General features: G+C 44.4%; 1 protein-coding gene across 2 annotated transcripts in view; it reads right to left on the reverse strand.

Moving 5' to 3' along the window:
• Nucleotides 1–2,154: 2,154 nt before the first annotated feature.
• NAE1 (NEDD8 activating enzyme E1 subunit 1) overlaps nt 2,155–27,745 on the reverse strand; it is a 44,113-nt gene continuing 18,522 nt past the window's right edge. The window contains exons 10-21 of one of the 2 annotated variants that reach the window (XM_029057393.2): nt 26,822–26,885; nt 26,379–26,470; nt 24,374–24,433; nt 24,108–24,241; nt 20,768–20,800; nt 13,428–13,503; nt 13,060–13,099; nt 11,566–11,652; nt 8,802–8,894; nt 6,043–6,157; nt 5,895–5,944; nt 2,155–2,394 (exon numbers count right to left, since the gene is read on the reverse strand). In XM_029057393.2, the coding sequence (XP_028913226.1) occupies nt 2,285–2,394; nt 5,895–5,944; nt 6,043–6,157; nt 8,802–8,894; nt 11,566–11,652; nt 13,060–13,099; nt 13,428–13,503; nt 20,768–20,800; nt 24,108–24,241; nt 24,374–24,433; nt 26,379–26,470; nt 26,822–26,885 (954 nt within the window). In that variant the 3' untranslated portion in view covers nt 2,155–2,284. The remainder of the gene's footprint in view (nt 2,395–5,894; nt 5,945–6,042; nt 6,158–8,801; nt 8,895–11,565; nt 11,653–13,059; nt 13,100–13,427; nt 13,504–20,767; nt 20,801–24,107; nt 24,242–24,373; nt 24,434–26,378; nt 26,471–26,821; nt 26,886–27,745) is intronic. The other variant, XM_029057395.2, reaches the window with a different exon arrangement.

Consider the following 27,745-nt stretch of genomic DNA (forward strand, 5'->3'; position numbering starts at 1 on the left):
AAGGTACATCTCCTTTAAGAGGCCTTCCCTCACTAAAACCTTATTTCCTCTCTCCCATTCCCTTCTGTGTTACCGGGATTTGCTCCCTTTTGGCATAGTGGATAGAGCATGGGCCTGGGAGTCAGAAGGTCATGGGTTCTAATCCCACCTCTGCCACTTGTCTGCTGTGTGATCTTGGGCAAGCCACATTACTTCTCTGTGTCTCAGTTACTTCCTCTGTAAAATGGGGATTGAGACTGTGAGCCCCATGTGGAACAGGGACTGTGTCCAACCCGATTTGCTTGTATTTACCCCAGCACTTGGTTCAGTGACTGGCACATCTGTTGCCGAATTGTACTTTCCAAGTGCTTAGTATATTGCTCTGCACACAGTAAGCACTCAAAAAATACAACTGAATAAATGAATGGCACATAAACGCTTAACAAATACCAGTCATTATTATTATTCACCCCTCCCTCGACCCCACAGCACTTATGTACAGATCTGTAATTTATGTTGATTTCTGTCTACCCCTCTAGACTGTAAGCTCGTTGTGCACAGGGAATGTGCCTATTATATTGTACTCTCCCAAGTGCTTAGTAATAATAATAATGGTATTTGTTAAGCACTGTGTGTCAGGGACTATACTAAGTGCTGGGGTGGATGCAAGCAAATCAGGTTGCACACAGTTCCTATCCCATGTGGGGCTCACAGTCTCAATTCCCATTTTATATATGAGGTAACTGAGGCACAGTGAAGTGACTTGCCCAAGGTCACATAACAGACAAGTAGCAGACCTGGCATTAGAACCCATGACCCTCTGACTCCCAGCCCCATGCATTATCCACTACGCCATGCTGCTTCTGAACAAAGTACTCAATAAATCAAATTGATTCTATTGTACTCTCAAGCATTCAGTACAGTGCTCTGCTCACAGCTGGTAAATACCAACAGCTAATGATGATGCTTGAGGATGAATGAATGGCTGGGTGGCTCTATGAGAAGAATGGGTTGTTTCCTGAGGCACTTGAGGTGGGTGCCTTTGTAAGCGCCTTAATATCTAATAAACCATTCTCCATCAGTTTTTGCTCATGGATATGTCCATAGATGCTTCCGTGCCTAGTGTGTGACCCAGGGTTCTGGGTGGGGGCGCAAGGTGAGAGTTAGGAGCATTCCTCCATAGTGGGCCCCGACTTTCTGCTCAAGAGGGTGATGGCACAAGAAAGAGCTGCAATAAGAATTAATGTTACCATCATTTGGGCTGCTAATTCAACCCAAAGTCCTTATTGTCTGACTGACCAAGGAAAACCCAATTGTGATAACTGTTCCAAGCACCAAGCCACAACCCTGCCATTTCTCCTAGTAGTAGCAGCAGCCACAGCAGCAGGCAACAGGACCCCTTTTTGAGCTCCCATTTGGTGTGGGGCACTGTATGTACTAAATGCTTGGGAAATATGGATTAACAAAGTGTCACATTCCTTGCTCACAAAGAGCTTACATCCTGATGGAGGAGACAAAGATAAAAAATATTTACAATGGGGTGGGTCAACACATAATTGAGTACATATATATGTGAGAGCTAAGGAGGATGTAAATAAGTGCTAGGGTTGGCTAAGGGGACGTTGTGGTTCAGGGTGTGGGGAAATGAACTGGAGAAAGCTTTTTGGAGGAGGTAGGATTTTAGGAGGGCTTTGAATATGAGGAGAGCTGTTTGAACAAATAAAACCACTTCTACAAATCTCTGCTGAGGCTTGTAAAAAAAAAATTAGTTCAGCAAGTGTTTGGAGCCTGGACTGAATCAGAAATTATAATACTGTAGGAAAAGCTTTGACTCTACCTTCCATGAAACAGATAGGACTGATTAAAAACTTCTAGAAAAAATAGTAAATTAAACAAAGCAATCTTCATGCTCAGAAAAATATCAATCCATTGTATTTATTGAGCACTCACTCTGTGCCCAGCATTGCACTAAGCATTTGGGAAAGTACAATATAACAGAGTTGGTAGACATGGTCCCTGCCCACAAGGAGCTTACAGTCTAGATGGGGAGATGGACATTAAAATTAATTACAGATATGTACTAAGTGCTGTGGGGCCGAGGGTGGGGTGATTAAAGGGTACAAATCCAAGAGAAAGGCATAAAGGACAGCAAAATAAAAATTATCAAAAGAATAATACAGGTTAAAAAAAAATAACTTTTAATGTGCATCAAGGAAACTTGAGTTCAGCAGTGCTACCTTAATAGTATTTTACAGATACAGCACATCCTGAAGGCCATTTCAGTTTCATTCAAACTGTTTTGCTTCTACAGTTTGAAAGTTGCTGAGGTCTGTGTCACTCCACTGTAAATATAGGTATTATTAAAAATGATAAATTGTCTTGTGATTATTTTGATAGCCTCTTGAGCAGCAGCTCCTGTGGGGAAGAAAAATAATATTTTCAAGAAGGAAAATAAATAATACACCTCAACTGATGTGATATATTACAATAATAATGATGATATTTATTAAGCACTCATTTTGTGTCAAGCCGTGGGGTAGACACAAAACAATCAGATAGGACACAGATCCATTCCCACACAGTGCTCACAGACTAAGAGGGAGGGAGAGCATGTATCAACCTCTCTGAACCTTAGTTTTCTCATTTATAAAATGGAGATAAGTAACTTGCTTAAAGTCACACAGCAGCCCTAGAGGAGATCTTGAACACAAATTGCCACCTCGCTTTTGAAGCTCAACAGTTTTCAGTAGTCCCAAACTGTACAGTGTATTTATATCGGCTTACATATTTCATGTTTTCCCCCCTTCAAAGCCCTACTGAAGGCACACGTCCTCCAAAAGGTCTTCCCAGACTAAACCCCCTTTTCCTCAGCTCCCCCTCCCTTCCGCGTCACCTCGACTTGCTCCCTTTGCTCTTCCCTCACTCTCCCCACCCCACAGCACTTATGTATCTATCTATAATTCTATTTATTTATATTGATGCCTGTTTACTTGTTATGATCTGTCTCCCCCCCTCTAGATTGTAAGCCTGTTGTGGGCAGGGATTGTCTCTCTTTATTGCTGTATTGTACTCTCCAAGTGCTGGTACAATGCTCTGCATACAGTAAGCACTCGATAAATACGACTGAATGAATAAATGAATTAATGTTTTTCAAGGGACTGTTTAAATAGGATATAAGCTAATTACTCCAGCCAGAATCAATGGTATTTACTGAACACTTATTATGTGCAGAGCATTGTATTAGGCACTTGGGAACATACATTAGAGTTGGTAGATACCAAAGAGCTTACAATCTAGTGGGAGAGGCAGAAATTAAAGTTAAGTTACAAAGAGAGGAAGCAGCAGAGTATAAGCAGCATGGTCTAGTGACAAGCACAGGCTTGGGAGTCAGAGGACGTGGGCTTAATCCCTGCTCTGCCACTTGTCTGCTGTATGACCTTGGGCAAGTCCCTTCACTTCTCTGTGCTTCAGTTACCTCATCTGTAAAATGGGGATTAAAACTGTGAGCCCCACGTAGGACAAGGACTATGTCCAACCTGATGACCTTGTATCTACCATAGTGCTTATAATAATAATAATGTTGGTATTTGTTAAACGCTTACTATGTACAGAGCACTGTTCTAAGTGCTGGGGGAGATACAGGGTAATCAGGTTGTCCCACATGAGGCTCACAGTCTTAATCCCCACTTTACAGATGAGGTAACTGAGGCACAGAGAAGTTAAGTGACTTGCCCACAGTCACTCAGATGACAAGTGGCAGATCTGGATTCGAACCCATGACCTCTGACTCCCAAGCCCATGCTCTTTCCACTGAGCCACGCTGCTTCTCTAATAATAATGTTGGTATTTGTTAAGTGCTTACTATGTGCAGAGCACTGTTCTAAGCGCTGGGGTAGATACAGGGTAATCAGGTTGTCCCACGTGAGGCTCACAGTCCTAATCCCCATTTTACAGATGAGGTAACTGAGGCCCAGAGAAGTGAAGTGACTTGCCCACAGTCCCACAGCTGACAAGTGGCAGAGTCAGCATTCGAACCCATCACCTCTGACTCCCAAGCCCGGGCTCTTTCCATTTAGCCACGCTTTGTACTCTTAACAGTACTTATACCAGTGCTTAACACAGAGTACGCACTTAATAAATACCATTATCATTATTATGTAAGGCCGTTCTGGGCAGGGAATATGTCTGTTTATTGTTATATTGTACTCTGCCAAGTGCTTAGTATGATGCTCTGCACACAGTAAGCACTCAATACATATGACTGAATAAATATAATTGAATAAGGGCTAGGGGTAGGGTACATAAGAAAGTGATTAAGGGGTACAGACCCAAGTGCAAAGATAACTCAAAAGGGAGAGCAAACTGAGTGAGGAAATGAGGGGTTAATCAGGGAAGGCTTTTTGGAGGAGATGTGATTTTAGTAGGGCTTGGAAGATGGAGAGAGTGGTGCACTGCTGGATATGAAAGGGGACAGAGTTCCAGGCAGGAGGGGTCGACAGCAAGAGAGACGAGATTGTGGTACAGTAAGTAGGTTGTAGCTGGAGGAATGAAATGTGCAGGCTGGGTTGAAGGGAGAGGAGGAGGTTAGGTAGGATGGGAAGAGCTGAGTTTCTGTTTGATTCAGAGGTGGCAGGAAAACTTCCAGACTGACTATCGTTGAAATTCTGCTAGCAAAACTAGATTATCTATCTGGGAGCGGGTACGTTTTATCCTTCAGAAACCAGGTAGACTCAACATCGGAATGGAGTAAAGGAATTCTGAGGAGTAGGAAACTACTCATAAATTCATTCATTCAATCATATTTATTTATTGAACGTTTCCTGTGTGCAAAGCCCACTGAGCCTCTCCTCCTCAGTTCTGGTAACCCTGTACAATACAGTGCCACTGAGCCCTTCAAATAAAAGCAAATACCGGTTCTCTAATAAAAGCAAAGGTCTTCCCCCATTAGACTGTAAGCTCCTGGGCAGCAAGGATCATGCTTTTTACATTTATTTTATCCTCCCCAAGTGTCAGGCCCAGGGCTCTGCACATAGTATGTGCTCAGTAAATACTGATCATGAAGAGAAGGGCTACTTATCACCCCAGATGTTGGATACCAAAGCAATTGATAAAATATTTTTTACACATTTATCTTGTTACTAAAAACAATTTACCGCACTTGTTTCAGGTCCCAAGTTAACTTCTAAATGACTACATCGGGCTCTCTGAACTCTTTAGTCCATTTCCCCATATTCTACCCTTTATTGCCTGAAAATGATGGTTTTGGTTCAATTCTGGTTTGCAGAAAAAAACTCCAAACATTCAGACAGGTTTTTTAGCTGGGGTTTAATTCAACCTTATGCTTCAGAGGACACCTTCCTTTAAAAATGGGAAGGTACCCTACATAACTTTACATGTACAAAAAGCAAAAAGTGTAAAATTTGAGTGGTTTTACTAATGTGACCAAGTTTCGAGCAGATAAAAGCGTAACCATAGTTTTATTCAAGTAAGTTTTAATGAAGAAAATGAATGCAGGAAAATACTGTAAAATTGGGCTATCTTTTTTTTTAAAAAAAACTTCCTATCTGAAGGGTTTAGTAGTTGGTCGGTATCAGATGGACACAATGATCTGCCAATATGGATCTGTACACTGGCAGAATCAAGGCACACTTGCCCAACTGTGTGAGGAAGCGGCTGTGCTCATGCATCCAGCATCGTCTCAAGGAATGACTACACACATGCGTCCTGGGCTGTCAGCCGTGGCGAGCGCTGCGAGTTGCCCTGAGAGCGGGGTCTGTAGGCATGCAGCCCACCTATGCTCCAGGAAAGCTGGGCGGGTCACCCTGGCAACACTACAATGACAAAAATGGGAACACTTGTACCCAAGGCAGCTGGCTGCACCTGCTGGCACCACATGCTTAGCCCACAAAACTCACCTCCCAGGAATGCAGCAATGGAATGAGGCTCAGCAGCTCCATAGCGACAACTGGACAATCAAAAGATTAAAAAAAAAGTTAAATTCTCCATGTGCGCCACACAAGACCCAAATGAATAATCAATCTGTCCACTCAAGGAAATGCTTACAATTCATGGATATACTCATCCTTCACTACGATAGGTAGCTCATACTCCTGGAGAAATCCAATGAGGCAAGACTTCAATTTGCCAATATCCTCTTCGACTTGGTAATTATGCACTCCTAAAAACAAATATATATATATATATATATAAAAGCAGATCTCATTTCCACATCACCAAGCCTTTATTCCCAATGAACAACCTCTTACTATCTGGGCTAAGTGCGCTTAGGAGCCCTTCTGGCTGTCTCAGGGCTAACATACAGAAAGTGGTCTGCCGACAGGAGAATGGGCCTCAATCAATCAATGCTGTTTATTGAGCGCTTACTGTGTGCAGAGCACTGGACTAAGTGCTTGGGAGAGTACAATATGACAGAGTTGGTCAACATGATCCCTGCCCACAAGGCATTTACAGTCTTACAGAGGTGAAAGAAACAACTTGGCCCAGACCACAATAAAGCTGTCTGTGGGGAAAACTCCACCTGGTTCTTTAGCTTGTTGAGGGTCTAGCCCGTTGCTCCACCCCAGCTTCATTTGCAAATGATAAAATATTGGATTCATTATGTGAGCCACAGCTTTGGGCTCTGAGTGAATTTGGAATGGGTCTCTGAAAGGTCCTCCCATAAAGGTCCTGGGACTTCTCAAAATGTATAATAATGTTATTTGTTAAGCCGCTTACTATGTGCAGAGCACTGTTCTAAGCACTGGGGGAGATACAGGGTAATCAGGTTGTCCCATGTGAGGCTCGCAGTCTTCATCCCCATTTTACAGATGAGGTACCTGAGGCACAGAGAAGTGAAGTGACTTGCCCACAGTCACCCAGCTGACAAGTGGCAGAGTCGGGATTCGAACCCATGACCTCTGACTCCCAAGCCCATGTTCTTTCAAAACAATAAGCCATGCTGCTTCTCAGAGATGACGAGGGAGGTCATTCAGGTCAGAAGCAGGATGTGTATGTGAGAAGCAGCGTGGCTTAGTGGAAAGAGCATGGGTTTGGGAGTCAGAGGTCCTGGGTTCTAATCCTGACTCCACCACTTGTCAGCTCTGTGACTTTAGGCAAGTCACTTAACTTCTCTGTGCCTCAGTTACTTCATGTGTAAAATGGGGATTAAGAATGTGAGCCCCATGTGGGACAACCTGATTACCTTGTATCTACCCCAGCACTTAGAATAGTGTTTGGCACATAGTAAGCGCTTAACAAATACCATCATTATTATTATTATTATTATTATGTGGGCGAGGTCAGCGGCCACATAGATGAGATCAAGGTACAGTGATTAGGTTAGCATTAGAGGAGTGAAGTGTGAGGGCCAGGTTGCAGTAGAGTAGCGAAGTGAGGTAGGAGTGGGAAAGGTAATTGACTGCTTTAAAGGCCATGATGAGGGGTTTCTGTTTTATGTGGATGTGAATGGGCAACTGGAGGTTCTTGATTAGTGGGGAAACATGGCCTGAATTTTTCTGTAGAAAAATGATCAGGGCACCAGAGTGAAGTATGGACTGGAGTGGGGAGAGACAGGAGGCAGGAAGGTAAAGCAAGGACATTAATCAAAGTGCGATAAGATAAGTTCTTGGAATAAAATGGTAGCAGTTTGAATGGAGAGGAAAGGGCAGATGTTAGCAATGTTGTGACGGTCAAACCAACAGGATTTAGTAATGGACTATGTGGGTTGAATGAGAAAGAGGAGTCAGGGATAACGCCAAGAAGAGGAAATCAGGATTTAAGGATGGTCTCTTGGAGGAGATGTTCTTCTAATAAGGTTTTGAAGGTGGAGAGAGTAATCATTTGCCTGATATGAAGAGGGAGGATGTTCTAGACCAGTGGCAGGATCTGGTTAAGAGGCCGGTGGCAAGACAGGTGAGATCAAGGAAGAGTGAGTAGGTTGGCATTAGAGGAGCAAAGTGTATGTGCCAGGTTGTAGTAGGAAAGCAAGAAAAGGCAAGGTAAATAAGTGCTTTAAAGCCAATGGTAAGAGTTTGTTTCTCTGGGAATCAGAAGGACCTGGGTTCTAATCCCAACTCCACAACTTGTCTGCTATGTGACCTCAGGCAAGTTAGTCACTTTTTCTGTGCCATAGTTACCTATCTATAAAATGGGGATGATGATGATGATGGTAATTATTAAGCGCTTACTATGTGCCAAGCACTATTCTAGGCGCTGGGGTAGACACGAGGTAATCAAGTTGTCCCAGGTGGGGCTCACAGTTTTAATCCCCATTTTACAGATGAGGTAACTGAGGCATAGAGAAGTTAAGAGACTTGCCCAAAGTCACCCAGCTGACAAGTGGTGGAGCCGAGATTAGAAGCCACGACCTCTGACTCCCAAGCCCGTGCTCTTTCCACTAAGCCGTGCACAATAACCCGTTCTGCTGGTGGTAAAACACACCTATTTCCTTTCCTCCCAGTCCTAAAGTCTGATGAAATCCTGGTAGCCCCACTCTGACCTCCTGCTGAGGAAGGGGGTAGCAGTGATGTTCAACAACACCCTTGGGGTCTGAGCAGCCCCGCTGAGGAAGGCAGGCAGTCGGCTGGTCGGTCGGTCAGTATTTAGGCCAAAATGGCATGGGGCCAGAAAAGAAAAGATACCTGGTCACAGGGTGGAAGAGAGTGTCACTCAACAACACTCACTCAGAGGGATGCAATCGCACCATCAGCAGTGTCATCTCCAAACCCAAAAGACAGCTGTATATGTGTGTGGGTGTGTGTATACATATGTAAATAAATTGTCATGTAAAAAATTCTTAATTCAAATATGCAACAAACATTTACCTGGAAATCGACCATGTTGTTTTTGGAATCTGTCAACAGCTCTGAGCATCAAGTACAGTACTATCTCACTATCTGGATTATCCATGTTGGAAACTGAAATAAGAAAGCATATGCAGATTTCCTTTCAGTAATTTTACCACCATAAACATATCCTAAATGGGAAAATGGGCATTGAGGGTTTGTTCTTAAAAATAAGATGACCTTTTTACACAATCATCATCATCTTCATCAATGACATTTGAGTGCTTACTTTGGGCAGAGCACTCTACTAAGCCACTTGTGAGAGCACAGTACAACAGAGTTAGTAGACACGTTCCTTGCCCACGCAAGTTTACAGTGTAGAGGGGGAGAGAGACACCGAATGCTAATTTATCATCCACTTTATTTCACACTCCAATTACAAAAAAGGAACTTTTCTAACATTAACTGTACTTAAAAAATCTAAATCACTGAAGTACTTAAATGTTGGGAGTAAACTTCATTGACTGACATTCAATCCTGTAATGTCCAATAGCTTTTCAATCAATGTTATTTATTGAGTGCTTACTGTGTGTTCTGGTTCTAAACCCTCTTCTCCCCGCTTTTCCTCTGCTCCTCCCCCTCTCCCATCCCATCAGCACTGTACTCGTCTGCTCAACTGTACATATCTTCATTACCCTATTTATTTTGTTAATGAGATGTACATCACCTTGATTCTATTTATTTGCTATTGTTTTAATGCGATGTTCTTCCCCTTGATTCTATTTATTGCCATTGTTCTTGTCTGTCTCCCCCGATTAGACTGTAAGCCCATCAAAGGGCAGGGACTGTCTCTGTTACCCATTTGTACATTCCAAGTGCTTAGTACAGTGCTCTGCACATAGTAAGCGCTTAATAAATACTATTCATTCATTCAATAGTATTTATTGAGCGCTTACTATGTGCAGAGCACTGTACTAAGCGCTTGGGATGAACAAGTCGGCAACAGATAGAGACAGTCCCTGCCGTTTGACGGGCTTACAGTCTAATCGGGGGAGACGGACAGACAAGAACAATGGCACTAAACAGCGTCAAGGGGAAGAACATCTCGTAAAAACAATGGCAACTAAATAGAATCAAGGCGATGTACAATTCATTAACAATTGTATTCATTAAAAATACTATTGAATGAATGAATGAATAAATACTAAGCTCTTGGGAGAGTATCAATTAATGGCATTTATTGAGTGCCCACTATGTGCAGGGCACTGTACTAAGCACCTGAGAGAGTACAGTGCAACAGAGTTAGCAGATACGTTCTTTGCCCACGAGCCTATAGTTTCTATGGGAAGACAGACATCAATATAAATAAATAATTGGTAATACATAACTTAAAGAATACAGTACACTTAGTAGACATAACCCCTGTCCTTGAGAAGCTTACAATCTAGTGAGGGATTCCAACATTAAAAAGAATTACAGGTAGAAATAGAGTATGAGGACATCAAACAATCAATAATTTATTGAGGCTTTACTTTGCGCAGAGCACTGTACTAAGTGTTTGGAAGAATACAATACAGTTGGTAGACAGAATCCCTGTTCTCCCGGACCTTACTATTTAGAGGGAGAAGACAGACATTAAAATAAATTATATAAAGGGGAAATGGCAGAATGTAAGGGTATACACATAAGTGGGCTGGGGTGAATATCAAGGGCTTATGGGCTACAGACCTGAATGCATAAAGAGAGGTGAGGGTGGGCAAGGTAAATGAGGGCTAAGTCAGGATATGTAGAAAAGTATTGTGGGGGTGGGAAGTGTATCAAAGTGCTTATACATGACACAGAAAGGAGGAAGATTAGATTGTAAACTCCTTGTGGGCAGGGAATGTGTCTATCAACTGTCAAACTATACTCTCTCAAGCACTTAGTACAGTTTTCTGCACATGATAAACACTCAAATACGACTGATGATAGGGTGGGGAGATTAGTCAAGGAAAGCTTCCTCAAGCAGATATGAGTTTTAATGGGCTTTGAAGAGGTGGAGAGTGGCAGCCTGTTGGATATGAAGAGGGAGGGTGTGGATAAGGGGTCGATGGAGGAGAGAGAGGAGATTGAGGCAAAGTATGTAGGTTGGTGTTAGAGGAGTGTGGGCTAGACTGAAGTAGGAGAAGAGCAAGAATAGGTAGTAGGCAGATGGTGAGGGGTTTGTTTGATGTGGAGTTGGATGGGCAACCACTGGAGAATTTTGAAGAATGGGGAGATGTGCACAAAATGATGTTTTTAGAAAAATGATCTTGGTGGCAGAGAGAAGCCTGGACTAGAGTGGGGAGAGGCTAGAGATGGCAGTTAGGTGGCTGATGCAGTAGTTGAGATGGGATATGACAATAATAATAATTGATGATAATTATGGTATTTGTTACATGCTTACTATGTGCCAAGCATTTTATTAAGTGCTGGGGGTAACTGACTGCTTGTGCAGGTTGAATGAGAGAGATGGGTTGAGGATAATGCCATGGTTGCAGATGTGGGAGATAGGTGTGTGTGTGTGGGGGGGGGGAATCCTTAGCCTTAGAGACTGCTGAACAAACATATAGGAGAAAAATGAGCATTTACAGCTTAAAGCACTATTGTCATGAGTTCCAGGAAATTTTGTTTGAGTTTGAGTCCTAATTTTAGAGCCCCTGACTACACATCAAAATTTGGCCTTGGCCAAGGTAAAGAAGGCAACAAAACCCTCAATCCCTTAGGGTGCTGTTGTCCCTAATTTTAGAGTTAACATGAGAACCTGCAATGATTATGTACTTACTAATTTCATCCTTGTTAACAGAGTCTAAGCCGTATTCCTCAGCCAGTGATCTACACCTCACCACTCGAAGAAATGCTGAGTTGCTACCTAAACAGAGGAAAAGAAATTATAGCAGTGGAAGTAATATGGACTGCTGTAGATTTATGACCTGTGTGAGCACGGCACTTTGGAACTGGGGAGACACTGCACCAATGGTTCAATGCTTCATTCTTGGGACGTAAATGGCTCAAAGAGTGATCAGAGTTGAACTCCTTAAGGTCTGGTACTGTAGGGCTGCAAAGAGTCACCTGAAATTGAGATTTATTCTTTATTCTAGAACTTAGGTATAACCGTTCCAATTTGCTTGTATCCGCCCCAGCACTGAGTACAGTGCCTGGCACATAGTAAGCGCTTAATAACTACCATAATTATTACACAGACAATGAAAAATGTTGACTTTACAAATATGAAATAGCGCTAGCATGGCCTAGTGGATAGAGCCCAGGCCTGTGAGTAAGAAGGACTTGGGTTCCAATCCTGGCTCCATCACCTGTCTGCTATGACCTTGGACAAGTCACTGTACTTCTCTGGGCCTTAGTTCCCTCATCTGTAAAACGGGGATGAAAATTATGAGCCCTATGTGTGACAGGGACTGTCCAACCCCATTATTTTGTATCTACCCCAGTGCTTAGAACAGCGTCTGGTACATAGTAAGTGCTTAACAAATACTATCATTATTATTACTATTATTATCTAGAGTTTGATTTATTTGGGGGGAGGCATTGATTATTCTTACGGTATTCATTAAGCACTTACTACATGTTGAGCACTGTTCTAAGCACTGGGGTATATACGAGTTAATCAGTTTGGACACAGTCCCTGTCCCACCCAGGGCTCAAAGTCTAAGGGGGGTGGGGGGAGAAACAGTCATGGAATGACTGTTGAGAAGCAGCATGGCTCAGTGGAAAGAGCCCGGGCTTGGGAGTCAGAGGTCATGGGTTCGAATCCCGGCTCTGCCACTTGGCAGCTGTGTGACTGTGGGCAAGTCACTTAACTTCTCTGTGCCACAGTTACCTCATCTGTAAAATGGAGATTAACTGTGAGCCTCACGTGGGACGACCTGATTACCCTGTATCTACCCCAGCGCTTAGAACAGTACTCTGCACATAGTAAGTGCTTAACAAATACCAACATAAAAAAAATGGAATCTCCATTTTACAGTTGAGGAAACTGAGGCACAGAAAAGTTAAGTGACTTGCCCAAGGTCACACAGCAAGCAATTGGCAGAGCCAGGAATAGAACCCAGGTCCTCTGACTCCCAAGCCCGTATTCCTTCCACTAGGCCATGCTAGTAAGGTTCTCTCAAATCAATGCAAATGCCAATCTAATGCTTCTATACAGCACTAGACAAATGAAAAAAGCACACTATGAAACACTTTAACCTCCTTCTAGTGTCCCAGGCAATACTGGGTGCATATTTGGTAAGAAAAAAAAATTACAGCCAAAGAGACTTACAGAGTAATTTTAATTCTTTCTGTGAAATGGATTCTGGTACCTGCAAAGAGAGAAACATAAGTTTTGTTCGAGGGTAAAAGTGACAAGTTAGTAGAAAATAAAATACCAAACTTGAATGTTGGCGGATTAGCCATTTCCCTGCCAATGATTACACATGCCTAAATTTTATTCATTTACAACCACATGACTTTAGTGAGTATCCAACTGAGGATAGACATATCCCAAACCTGGCAAAAAAACATCTGAAGAGAGGCTGAAATTGTTACAGTGTTCCATTAAATATGTCCAGGGTCCAAAAGCCCTCCTGACAATCTTGCCAACTCTGCTCAACCACATCCTAACTGGCCTCGAAATCTGCCAACACCCACCTTGCCAATGGCCTGAAGCAGCTGGGCAGCATGGTTGCCCACAGCTATGGCATCTTTTTTGGCCTTTTCACGGTACCTGGAAAAGGGGAGAAGGTGAGTTTTAAGTGATGCTCTGAAAAACGAAGACAAAAACCATTTTCATTCTCTCTCTCTCACTCACTCCCTCTCTCACTCCTTACTGCTTGTATGATGTTGAGTAGTTTTTCTGTTAACAGCCCCTCCTTTCTCCTAATCTGGGTCTAAACAGACAACCTGGAGGCTCCCAGCCACGATCAAAGGGCCTGCAAGGAATAGGTGCAGGCAGCTCCCTCCCAAGGGTACTGGCTCCCACTTCCCGGGGGCTAGTTGGTGGGGCTGCAGGTGGAGGTAGGTCAGATCTGGAACATCGAGGAGGATGGAGAATTCACTAGCTGAATGGAGTAGGAGATTGTGAATATCCCAAATTCTGGAGGAAACTAAAGAGTCCACCCTTCAGGAGGGCTGATGGCCACATGCCATCCTCCACTCCTGCTCCTCGGGGAAAAGAGGTCCTGCCCTTCAGAGAAAGAAGGCATTGTCTCTTCTTCCAGAAAAGAAGAAATGAAGACACCCAAAGTCAGAGGCCTGATGACTGCCACTAGTAAGTGGGAGAAATCTGCCCCGCATTGGCTGATTCTTTACTTGCAACTCACTGTGGGATGTGAGGGGATGTCCAAGTTCAATACAGCAAGAGGAGACTGGAAAGACCTAGCAAGCCTGATGGCTACTAGTCCAGGTTTCTGATCCACAGGGAAAAATGCTGCTCAGTCTCCCCCATGTCCCCACTTCCAAGTTTCCTAAGCATCCCCAAGACTGGTTTGATTTAAATGGCTCATAGAGGAAAAGTCCACTGGCAGTGAAACATCTCCTGCACCAACAGGACTTGGCAATACTCCAGGACTCAGGCAGGAGTGAGGTTTACAAAAACCTGCAATGTGATGTGCAAATTCAATTCAGAAACATGCGCCCCAGGTGATGGGATGCCAAAGCAGAAGAGATTCAGGGCTCTGCAGACCGCCACCAGACCCAGAACTTCTCCATGCCAAAGAAAAACCCTCTATGAAGAGAGAAGTAGGCTCAAGCCTCATTACAGGCAAGGACGGAATCCTGTAGAGATGGCAAGAACATTTCAATGTTCTTCTCCACGTGGCTTCTATTACTGAAGACGAAGCCCTGCCAAGCATAAAAAAACCTGGGCTCTTGGCCCAACTATTGAGGAGGTCACCATAGCAGTCAGAGCAAGGTAAAACGGCAAAGCACCAGGACCTGATGACGAACCTGCTGAGATCTCCAGGCAGGGAGGAGGCTCCCTGCTTACACATCTTATAAGCTCTTCCTCAACACAAGAGCCACTAAAGGGAACACCACAAGATCTCAGAGATGCCACCATCATCATTAGGAGGGCTTAGTGGAAAGAGTACAGGCCTGGGAGTCAGAGGACCCGGGTTCCAATCCCAGATGCCCCACTCATCTGCTGTGACCTTAGGCAAATTACTGTGCCTCATCTGTAAAATGGGGACTCAGTATCTGTTCTTCCTCCTACTTAAGACTGTGAGTCCCATGTGGGACAAGGACTAGGTCTGCCCCAATTAATGTACATCTACCCAGCACTGAGTACAACAGTGAGTGCTTAACAAATACTGCAATTATTAATATTTCCAGAAGAACGATAAAAGATGAAATCGCGGCAGCTATCAAGGCATCTCATACTCTCCCCTGCCAGCAAGACCCTTAGCCAGAGGACTCTTGGAGCAGCGTGGCCTACTGGGAAGAACATAGGCCTGGGAGTCAGGAGATTTGGGTTTCAATAATCTCAGCTTCGCCTCTTGCTGGTGGCGTGCCTTAGGCAAGTCACTTTACTTCACTGTGGCTCAGTTTCCTCCTCTGTTAATTGGGGATGAAATACCTGTTCTCCCTCTCTCTCTCTGATTGTGAGTCCTGTGTGTGGGGACAGGGACTGCCTCCAACTTGATTGCACTGCATCTATCCCAGTGCTTAGCACATTTCAAGTGCTTAACAGATACCTCCATCATCATCTTCATTATTTTTATTACTTCTACAACCTTTGGATTGGCTACTGAAAAATATAATGAACTAAATACCCCCAGAATCATCGTGCTATTTCAGATCGCAGTGTGACACTGTGGATATGATCTTTTCAGCTTCTCAGATCCAGGAAAAGTGCAGAGAGAGTAGCCCAAAATCCTCCACAGTGTTTTCAGAGACCTGGCAAAAGCACATGACACCATCAGAGGTTCTGGGCTCCAGAGTTTGCTTAATCAATCTGTCTGACCTGGAAAATTTCATTAAGATTCTGAGGCTCAAAGCCAGCCGGATCAGCATCTGGGGTGCCCTGTCTGATTGATTCCCCACTGCCGATGGTGTAAAACAGGGAGTGGCCACGTCCTCTTCAATTTACTTTATGCAGCCAAGCTGGGAGCTGCAATGAGGGACCAGGATGCAAGGTGTTAGAACTCACTTCCACTCCTCTGGAAGAGCTTCCAATTCAATAGACTTGGCATATCATGCGAGGTGCTAGAGTCAATCATTCAAGAATAGGTGAGTGCAGATGACTGTTCCCAAGAAGACTCATAAATGCCTGTAAACCACTTCCCCAAGTCAGGCAGGGATTACATGCTGATGATAAATAACGTGATGGATTGGCCTGCCCCCAGGAGTCATTCACACAACCAGATATTGATGAAGGCAAAAGAGAGTTAAATGCCGTCATATAATCCTATTTCCTCAGCAGCACTCTAATGAAAGTGATGACGAACAGGGAAGTAGAATATCGAATTAAAGAGACGGGCAAATCTTTTGTGAGACTGTCAAATAGGGTGGGATAGCAGCACGGCACCAGATTCCAGGCAAAACGAAACTTCTACAGAGCTGGAATGCTGTCCAACTTTCTCTGTGGTCATTAGACCTGGGCTCCCCCAAGATGCCACTTCTGCCTCCTTGAGCTGTTCCATCATCGTCACTTATGGGCTACGCTCCATCTCAAATGGCAGGGTATGATCACAAACCTCCAAGTTCTCAAATGAAATAGGGCTCCCAGCATTGAAGCTATGCTCTCTGCAGCCCAGCTGCGTTGGCAGGGACGTATAAGGGGAATGGATGCACTAGGGTACCCAGCAGCTGCTGCATGCTGAGCTGAGATGGGGAAACAGAGCATGGTATTTAAACACTGTAATTAAAGGAGAGCAGAGGAAACATTTTATGGAGATGGTAAAATAAGGCCGCAGGCATCGCTGTGGGTCAGCTGAACACTGGAAGTCAATTGCTGCACACAGTCCAGCCTGACTCACACACTGTCTGTCCAAGACTGGCATTTTTTAAGCCAAAGCTTTAAGGACTGAGAGAAAAGGCAACGAAAGCCAAGATAGCATCAGGAGCTGCAAACATCAAACATGACAGCACACGCAAAAGTCCCGCATTGGCCTTTTTAGTCACTCATGCTCCCACAGGTGAATTTCAAGGTTAGTGCAATTGGTGCATGACAGACCACTACATAGAGAGCTAGCTATAGTCTACATATACCTATATAGATTATCATCCTTATGCTAGTAGTTATATTCTACATAGGCCCCTATAGAATGTAGATAGCTCTATGTATTGCTGCTGGGTACCAAGCACTGAAGTAATAAGCACTTGGGAGTCCAGTAAACAGGAATGACTTGAGAGCTTTGGGAGCTAAGGTGAGAGAGGCCAGATTTCAGGTAGCTGGTTTGCCCATCTTCCCAAGTGAGAGAAAGAGCCCCTGCAGGGCAGACATCTTGGAAATCCAGGCCTAATTGCACAACTGGTACCAAGGAGAATATTTTGGACTCCTTTACAGCCCCATGACCTTCATGAAGAGGACTCCTAAACTGGGACAGAAACCATCTCACAGAGTTGGTGGGGGGGGGTAGGGAGAGATAGAAGATGGTAAAATGCAGGATGACAAGGCCAGGGATGAGAACTCTGGCCTAGGTTTGGCAGGGATGGATTCCAATTAAGCCCAAACCGAAATGGCAGAGGAGGGTGGGGACAGGGGGAAGCTGAGACCCTAGGATGGACTTGGGAAAGTTCTGCATGGACAGACAGGACAATGAAAAACAGAACGGACAATCCTAGGCTATTCCGAAATGTCGGCGCACAAGCATTATGTAAAAGGTGTGAGAAAATCCAATGGAGAAAGTAGTAGACAACAAAGGAATCAGCCGAAGACTACAGCTGAGGTGAAATTAAAACAGTGGACATGGCGAGGAACCGCTCATAATTGGGGGGTGCTTGGCTTCAAGGGAAAAAATTGGGTCAGGTAAATTAAGCAGGGAAATTGTGGGGGGAGAGGAGGCGGTGTCATGGGGAGGGGTATATTGCTGCCTTGCATGCTCAGAGGTCCAGGAAACAGAAGCCAGAGACCGGTGAAAGGGAAAACTGTAAAGAATTAGGGTGATACCAGTGGAGGAGCCTTAATAACCTGCAAACTGAGAGAAGGTGGACAAAGACTTCTTTGGTCAACTCACCAAAGCAGTTTCAGGCCAGGGTTTGTGGCGAGGGAGACCTGGAAAAACAATTTGTGGGCCACAGATTGCATTGAGGACAGCATTTCAGTCCTTCAACTCCCACCCCTCTCATATCCAACAGCGTGTCAACTCTCCCCTCCTTCAAAGCCTTATTGAAGGTACATCTCCTCCAAGCGTCCTTCCCCAACCAAGTCCTCATTTCCTCTACTTCCTATCCCTTCTGCTTTGCCCTTGCACTTGAATTTGTAGCCTTTATTCACCCCACCTTCAGCCCCAAAGCATTTATGCATATATCCAAAATGTAATGTCTGTCTCCCCCTCTAGACTGTAAGCTCCTTGTGGGCAGGGAACATAACTGCCAACTCTGTTATATTCTACTCTCCAAAGCACTTAATACAGTATTCTGCACACGGTAAACACTCAAATAGGATTGATTAGCACAGAAAGCAGGGGAATCAGATATCAACTCTTCTAAATGGGACCGACAGGTAGAAATCATTGAGTGTCCATCTACCCCGCCAGATGGTCAGCTCCTTGAAGGTGGGGATGTCAACCAACTCTGTTGCATTGTATTCTCCCAAACACTTAGTACAGTCCTCTGTACAGAAAAGGCACTCAATAGAGTGCAGTGACTGACATCCAAGAATCTAACAGTGGATGGAAACTCTAGAGGAACAGATCACATAATGGCGACAGTCAAGATACTACAGAAATGGAGAGGTGAAGTCAGCAAGACAAAGGAAACTAACTTTAGGAAAGCCATTTGATCAGACTTAAGGCATTGCTAGGATGTACCCAATGGGCAGAAGGCCTAAGAGGCAAAGGTGTCCAGAAGAGTGAGCTGGGCAGCCTCAGAAACCAACCCTCAGAAACTGAAAACACACCAAGGTGCTCTGAATCCATCTCACTTGATCCTTCCCAAAAATAATCATGTCAACAGTTGACCACACACTTGCAGATGACAGGTTGAAGGGCACACTAGAAGGGTGGGAAAATGGTGCCTAGTGAGCAGCGTTTGCTTAATTACATTTCACCCTCAGACTCTTAAGCAATTGGCAGATACTACTTGTCGAGTTGCTCCTGTTTTGGAGAGCTCACTGAAGACCGTGGTTCCCACCTGAACCAAAGGCAAAAAAACAAAGACTGGCAAACGCAAACCTACCAATAGCTGAACAGATACCCAAAACTGTCAAACAACCAATTTGCAACTGCCTTGAAGAGCCCAGACTCCAAGGAAAACAAGCAACATAGCTGACCAGACTTCCTTGTTGGATTGGAGTGGACAGGCCCTGGAAAGAAGGCAAAACCAACAGAAAGGGTTTTGGACCTTCGCCCCATGAGAGTGTGAGTTCCTTGTGGACAGGGAATATGTCACTTCATACTTCCCAAACACTTAGTACAGAGCACTGCACCAAGCAGGTGTGCAAGAGATTCGACTACAGGCCAGGAAAACAGTGCCTGAACTAATTTACGGCTGGTAGGTGGGAGCACAACTGCTGAGGGCTCAGACTCAAAAAGGAGTGGCGGGTGGTTCGGGCCCAGGAGGCAGGAAGAGGGGCAGACTCAAGTGGCATTTGACCGAGGAGAGCCCGACCAGGCCGAAGCCCCTGCTCTGAGCCTCAAGTGACGGACCTGTGCCTAGGCTGCGTCCTCATCCAGCCCGACAATAATAATAATAATGATGGTATTTGTTAAGTGCTTACTATGTGCCAAGCAGAAAAGGCACCACCTTCCTCCCGGCCCTCGGCAGTTCCCAGGAAGCCCAAGGTGGGAGAAGAGAAAAGCACAGGATGTGCCCCTGCTCTGACTGAAACCCCAGGGTGACCCTGCCTGCAGGTTTGGGAGTCACGGTCTTGGGTCCTGGGGCTGTTGACTCTTGGCTAGCTTTACTGCTGGCCCCGACACAGGTTTTGAGAACCTGAACGCCCATCACCCTCAGCTGCTGACATTTAGGAAGGGAGGAATAAACTGTAATGTGACGTAAGCTGCCTGGGAAAAATGCACAAAGAAATTCAATAGGGACAAGTTCACGGAAGGCCCCAATGGGCAAAAACAATAGCATCAATACAGATTGGGGAAAGACGGGCAAATAGGGCAGAAAGAGACCAGGGTGACAACTACTAGTTGAATGATTCAACAACATAATGCCACTAGAAAAAAAAAAAAAAGCAACGTGATCCAGGATTGAATGTAGGACATACAAGAGCCTGAAGGTCCTCGCTTCGCCCATCCCCCACATCGGTCAAATCTTTGACTTTGTCACTTGTGCAGAAGAACCAACGATGGCACCGATGATCTGCGCCATGCACTCGCCCTCGCTTGTCCCTGCCCAGCATGTTCCTGCTGGTGCACGGAATGGGCGGGCAGGACGGTAGCACCCGGCAATGTGCATACCACGGTTTTGACATACAGGCCTCGTGGGCAGCCAAAGTGACCGCAGTACAGTGCTGTGCTATTAGCGCCATGGCCCAGCAGGTGGTTGCCTTGGTAGCCACCACAGTCTTCGCTGCCCACACTGGCCAGCACATTTTCAGGATTCCTACTGGCCTCTTCCACCCCAATGAACACCAGAGGTAGTTCTTTGATCAGAAGCCTTCAACACTGATGGCCCAATCCCAGTGGACTTCCCTTCCTGTTTCGCCCCACTCTCTGCAGGGAGAAGTGAGTCAGGTTTGGTGAGGCTGGGGGAGGAAGTGCATTTAAAGAATTACCACTACTCTCACAAGAAGGTCTCTCTTTAAATCATTATCTTTGCCCGTGAAACCTTCTTAAATGTCAAATTATCTTTCATAATCAAAATTGTATTTGACTCACCTATCTGCTCGTAGCCATACAGAGCCCCTGAACCTATACCAAAGTGGAATCCACAGTTAGTTCTCCCAGCACGTGTGGTTGCATTGCACATTTTGGCTCGGATGCTGAGAGGAATTAGGGAACGTTCATCCGATAACATGCATCTGCCACGATGGCAACACGATGTGACGTTGGAAGAAACAGTTTGAGAAGGCACATGGCATCGGACGGGGTGGGGGTACTGAAACTTGAGTTTTCCGTAACAAGAGGCTCCTCTGAGTCTGAAGCAACTCTGTGTATTACAAGTAGTAAAAATAGTATTCATTAAGCGCTTACTGTGTGCAAAGCACTGTCCTAGGCACTGGGAAAGAATTCCTGAGCACTTGCTTCATGCTGAGCATGAGAGATGCCCACTCCACAGGGCCCCCAGGGATGATGACCCCCACAGCTGGGTGAGCTGGAGTCCCAGACCTGCTCATCCCAAGTCTCCAATAACACCAGAGAGGTGGCCTAGTGGAAAGACCACGGGCTTTGGGCATCAGAAGATCTGAGTTCTAATTATGGCTCCAACACCTGCTGTGTGGTCTTGGGCAGCCACTTCACTTCTCTGGGCCTCAGTCCCCTCGCCTTCAAAAGGGGATAAAATATCCATTCTCCCTCTCTTTCAGTCTGCAAGCCCATGTAGGAAAGGGACAGTGTCCAATCTGATTATTTTGCATGTACCCCAGTGTTTAACACCGAGTAAGGACTTAGGTAATCCCGTTATCACCATTTCCAGCTGGGGCTGAAAAGGCCCAAAATGGGGGTTGACTTATTAGCTCTTTGAAGCCTCTTCCTCCCCAACCCCCATCCCTAAGATAATAATAATAATGTTGGTATTTGTTAAATGCTTACTATGTGCAAAGCACTGTTCTAAGCGCTGGGGAGATACAAGGTGATCAGGTTGTCGCTCATGGGGCTCACAGTCTTCATCCCCATTTTACAGATGAGGTAACTGAGGACCAGTGAAGTTAAGTGACCTGCCCAAAGTCACACAGCTGACAAGTGGCAAAGCCTGGATTAGAACCCATGACCTCTGATTCCCAAGCCCGGACTCTTTCCACTGAGCCACGCTGCTTCTCTATCTATGATTCTATTTATCTATGTTGATGGTATTGATGCCTACTTGTTTTGTCTCCCCCTCTTAGACTGTGAACCCGTTGTTGAGCAGGGATTGTCTCTATCTGTTGCTGAATTGTACATTTCAAGCACTGCCCTCTTTTCACTCCCACACTCAATATGAAAAGTTTGTGCCTCTGCTGAGCACCAAATGCAGGGATGAATGAAAAGTGCTTCTGGTTTAAGTCACTGAACTTCCAAGCCAAGCATTGTTCTAAGCCCTGGGGTAAATACAAGGTAATCAGGTTGTCCCACGTGGGGCTCACAGTCTTAATCCCCATTTTACAGATGAGGTAACTGAGGCACAGAGAAGTCAAGTGACTTGCCCAAAGTCACCCAGCTAAGTGGCAGAGCCGGGATTAGAACCCACAACCTCTGACTCCCAAGCCTGTGCTCTTTCCACTAAGCCACGCTGCATCAAAAGGGCTACGGAGAACATTGAGGACCCAGGAAAGAGTACGAAAATAACTGAGGTAGTGGCAAGAGGTCCCATGAGGGAATCACAGATAATAATAATAATAATGTTGGTATTTGTTAAGCGCTTACTATGTGCCGAGCACTGTTCTAAGCACTGGGGTAGACACAGGGGAATCAGGTTGTCCCACGCGGGGCTCACAGTCTTAATCCCCATTTTACAGATGAGGGAACTGAGGCACAGAGAGGTTAAGTGACTTGCCCACAGTCACACAGCCGACAAGTGGCAGAGCTGGGATTCGAACTCATGAGCCCTGACTCCAAAGCCCATGCTCTTTCCACTGAGCCACGCTGCTTCTCTCAATTCTCAATTCACAGAGGAATTGAGGTTGTTGAGCCTGGGAAAGAGAAGGTCGAGGGTGAGCTATCTTCAAATCCAATAAAGGTTGTCATGAGACAGAGACTAGTGAGCTGTTCTCCGCATACCCAGAATGAACTTTAAACGAAAGCAGGAAAGAACTTGGATGGACTTACAGCAGAATGTCACATAATAAGCACTTAATAAATACTACTGAATGAATGAATGTCCAATCTGCCAGCTTGGTAGAACCCTGACCCCAGACAAGCGAGAGAGGATATGAAATCTCCCTCAGCACAAAAGTCTTTAAGAAGAGAAGGTACATGCTGCTCTTGAACGGTTCAGTCACTGAACAGCCCAGAGGCCAAAAGCGGCATGAAAGGGCTGCTTGCAGTTTTATCTGCCTCCCCCAATTACAGCGTGAGCTCCTAAGGGGCTGGGAATGTGTGTATGTTGTTTCTCCTGCTCTCTCACATGCACCTAGCACAGTGCTCTGCACACATAAGCACTCAATAAAGCAGCAAAATGGCTTAGTGGGTACAGCACAGGACTGGGAGTCAGAAGGACCCGGATTCTAATTCCAGCTCTGCCACACGTCTGTGTGACCTTGGGCAAGTCACTTAATTTCTCTGGGCCACAGTTCCCTCATCTGTAAAAAATGGGAATGAAGAGTGTGAGTTCAGTGTGGGATGGGGCTGTGTTCAACCTGATTAACTTGTATCTACCCCAATGCTTGGAATAGTGCCTGGCACATAGTAAGCACTTAAGAAATACCATAATAATAATAATAGTATCACTATTATCATCACTGATGGAATAAATGATTGATTGATTCAGCACTCTGCATCAATGTTGTGGAACGATCCACTGCTGCTGGTAAAGTGATCGGGCTCGTGAATTTGAAGAGAAATTATTAGGAAAGGCTCCACAAAGAGAAAATGAATCCTAAAGCTTAGATATTTTTAGTCTATATGCACCCTCACCAAAATACAAACAAAACATGATTTGGATTTGGTGCTACAAAATCTAAAGAGTTACCTGCCCTAAGATAACATTCACATGTAGGATGCAGGAAGTTCTCATCTGTGGCTCCCTCAAAGTGAAACAACTCTCAAGAGGAATCTCACCCCAATAGCTAAGAAAATAGTATATGGACATACATGTGAAGTTTCAAACAACTCCTTTCCTGTCTATTGTCACTGAATCTGCTTTATTCATTAATGCTTGACAACCTGTACTGTCTTTTCTCAAACTACTGCTGAGTCTTTCTTCCTAGAAATGGAGAACACATCCTACATTCTGCTCAGACACTGAGGGAAGAAAGGGCAGGTTATTCTTGTTATTATTGTCCCCTGCCTTGAAAAGGGGGAAATATTCTAGGAGAAGTTAACAGTTCCCATGGCCCCACACAGCTCCAGAACAGTTACTTACACATTTTGCAATTTGATAAATTTGTCAGAATCAGAGGTCATATCAGGAATTGTGCCTCGAACAGGTAAAGTTCCTTGACCTTCTTTAGTCACAAATTCCTTCACAGCTCGAGCTAAAATCCAAAAGGATGGAGTCTATAGGCAAAAATGACAAAAAAAAACAAAACCCCACACCATTAAAATTGACATTCTATTCTGAAACACATGATTTTGGGCAACAATGACTTCAACATAACAAGGTCAGGAAGATTTTGCAATTTTTATTACCTGCTTTGTAATATTTAAGCAATGATCATCATTAAATATGTCTTCAATACTGCTTGGAATCTGTAAAATAAGGGAGAATTCATTTCAATTTCACATGCAAGAATTCTTCTATGTTGAATGTCCTGAATTATTTCCACAAAGATGCAGTCTTGCAAGTATAATACTTTGTACAATCCTAATCTCTTTTATCCTTTTATTCAGAGGTGGGGGTGAGGGATGGGGAGGGGCCCAAAAAAGGAGAAAGTAATTCTACTTCCCCACCTTCCCCAGCACCAACTGGCCTGCAGTAGCTAAACATCGATCATTAGTGGTGTGCCTAAGGTTAAATCATATGTCATCTAATTTTTGCTAGTGAACCTTGAGGAGCTGAGATGAAATAGGAGGTTCATGCAAGATCAATTTTTTGGCCTTTGACAAGCTTCTCCACCTCAGTGACCCCAATTATAAATGCATATTGGTGTCTAGGTCCAGGACTCTCAAACACAACCTAGCAGGAAACACATTACATTCAGGGCTACTGCAACCTGAAGGGAGCTGAATTCATGGATTAGTTTTACTTCAGGAGAGTCCTGTTCACGAGCCAAGATTGTCACTGGCTGTCTAGACCGGAAAATATAATTTGATCCAGTTATCCTGGCAGTGTGCTGCTGCTAATAATAATAATGACAATTATTATTATTATTGTGGTATTGGTTAAGTTCTTACTATATGCCAAGCACTGAACTAAGCCCCGAAGTAGATACAGAATAAGCAGATCAGACACAGTCCCTATCCCACATGGGGCTCATGGTCCATGGGGAAGAGGGAACAGATCATCAATCCCCATTCTATGGATGAGGAAACTGAACTTCACAGAACAGTCACCCAGAGCCACACAGTAAGCAATTGGCAGAGGGGGATTATAACCCAGGACCTCTGGCGCCCAAGCCCATACTCTTTCCACTAGGACACACTGCTTCTCTACAAAGAGTGAGGCTGGACCAGGATCTAGGAACACATATCAAGGACACCACCAAATCCAAAGCACCTTTGCAGGCAGAATCTAGCATCAAGTTTCAATCCAAGGTAGAGAGGCAGTGTCTCTGAGCTTTTCCAATAAATAAATACATAAATACAAATAAATGAAAAGCACAATAAAAAACCCAAGACCTAAATTTGGTATTTAAAACCTTATCGAATTTGTCTTTGTGCTGGCCTGATCAGGCTGTTGGACCTTATTGAATTTGTCTCTGTGCTGGCCTGATCAGGCTGTTGGCGGGGAGGGAGGGAGGCACCCAGCCTGTGCAGACCATTGTATGGACCACCAGGACTGCAGGTCAGCCACACATTATCAGACAGAACAGCAAGAGAAGTGTCATTTTAAAACACAAACACGAGTAATGGTTTGGGGTAAATGGCGATTGAAAATTGGAATTTAGTCTAACATCTGTGACTTCACATTGACTAAGCAACTCCACTGGGACCCAACTCAATGGTGGGAGGGGCTAGAAGCCCTAATATATGGGCTCGAAGATCATGGCATGTGACAATCAAGTCACTGTGGCTTGGAAAGCTAAACTTTTTCAGCCTTGGGTCCCCACCACAGGAAATCCACACAGCCCTCAACCAATTTCTGACTACTTAAAAAACCAGGGTTCTAGCCAGAGCAGCATTTGCCGATGACCAGCCTATAATGAGCCTCCTTAGAACTGGGGTCCAGTCTGAAGACTCCAAATACCTAACAGCAACGAAGAGCCTTGAAAATTCAGTTTTCCTTGGTAAGCTCCTCGTGGGCAAGCAACAGGTCTGCCAACTCGGCTGGAATGTACTCTCATTCATTCAGTAGTATTTATTGAGTGCTTACTATGTGCAGAGCACTGTACTAAGCGCTTGGAATGTACAAATCGGCAACAGACACAGTCCCTGCCCACTGACGGTTTAGTCCAGTGGTCTGCATACAGTAAGTGCTCAATAAATACCACTGACTGACTATAAAATATAATCACTTCTGCTCCATTTTTATTACCTTAGTCGCACCCAATGCTGTGTTCACATTTTTGATAGCTTCTTCAAAGTTTTCTTCATCTTCTGGAATTCCATTTTCATTTCTTAGAATCCCTGTTTGGTACATAAGGAGAGGATTATTTCCTAGTCACCTTTTCTCTTTTCCTCCCATCTTGCATACTTCTAAGTTGATGTTTGAGGATTTTTCTGGGTCCCCTAAATGGAGATAACTAAATGCTCTATGGGGTCATGACACTGGAACTATTTACAGTCAAATTTGTACAAAAGATGATTTGTGGAAAATCATACTTCTTCCCATTGGGTAAGGTCATTAAAAGCTCCAAACTTTTAGGCAACTGTTTTTCTTTGCTTCAAGCCACAGCCCAGGCACAACAAGAAGGGGCTTAAGCACAGCTCTTTCCAATTAGCACCATCTGGGTCTACATATCCCGTGTACATTATTACCTTGTCTGATCAAATCTCTGAAGGCTTCTTTTTCTTTGTAGGTTTTAGGCATCTGGCCATTCTTCTACATGCATTGTTTGAAAGAAAAACCAAACACAAAATTATACAAACTCAAAATACCTCAGAAATCAGAACACAAATCTTCCCAAATTCTACAGCTCATGTAAGTGGCTTCATGGTAAACATGGGCCACTGTTTTTCAATAACCAAGAAATCATGGGATGAAACTGAAAGGATCATTTTTAATATAAGCAGGTCAAGTCTTCTGTCATCTACTCCCACATGTTTCCCCACCATTAGTCCTCAGAATTTACATTCATGCAGGCTCATCATCTCTTCTACTAGTACTTTTTGGGGGCTAATAATAATCATAATAATGATATTTGTTAAGTGCTTACTATGTGCCAAGCACTGTTCTAAGCCCTGGGGTAAATACAAGGTAATCAGGTTGTCCCACGTGGGGCTCACAGTCTTAATCCCCACTTTACAGATGAGGTAACTGAGGCACAGAGAAGTCAAGTGACTTGCCCAAAATCGCACAGCTAAGTGGCAGAGCTGGGATTAGAACTCACAACCTCTGACTTCCAAGCCTGTGCTCTTTCCACTAAGCCACGCTGCTTCTCTAATAATGATTAATGATGAATAATGACTAATAATAATGACTAATAATGATTACAGTAATGATATTTGTTAAGCACTGTACTAAGCTCTGGGGGAAATATAAGGTAGTCCGGTTCAACACAGTCCCTGCCCCAAAGGTTGCTCACAACTTTAAAGAGGTCAGAGAAAAGGAATTTAAATCCCCATTTTACAGTCAAAGAAACCAGAAAAGTGAAGTGAGTTGCACAAGGTCACTGAGCAGGTGGGTGCCAAAGGGGATTAGAACCCAGGTCCTCTGACTACCAGACCTCGATTGTTTTCACA

Source organism: Ornithorhynchus anatinus, unplaced genomic scaffold, assembly GCF_004115215.2.
Source record: "Ornithorhynchus anatinus isolate Pmale09 unplaced genomic scaffold, mOrnAna1.pri.v4 scaffold_93_arrow_ctg1, whole genome shotgun sequence".
Taxonomy (NCBI): domain Eukaryota; kingdom Metazoa; phylum Chordata; class Mammalia; order Monotremata; family Ornithorhynchidae; genus Ornithorhynchus; species Ornithorhynchus anatinus.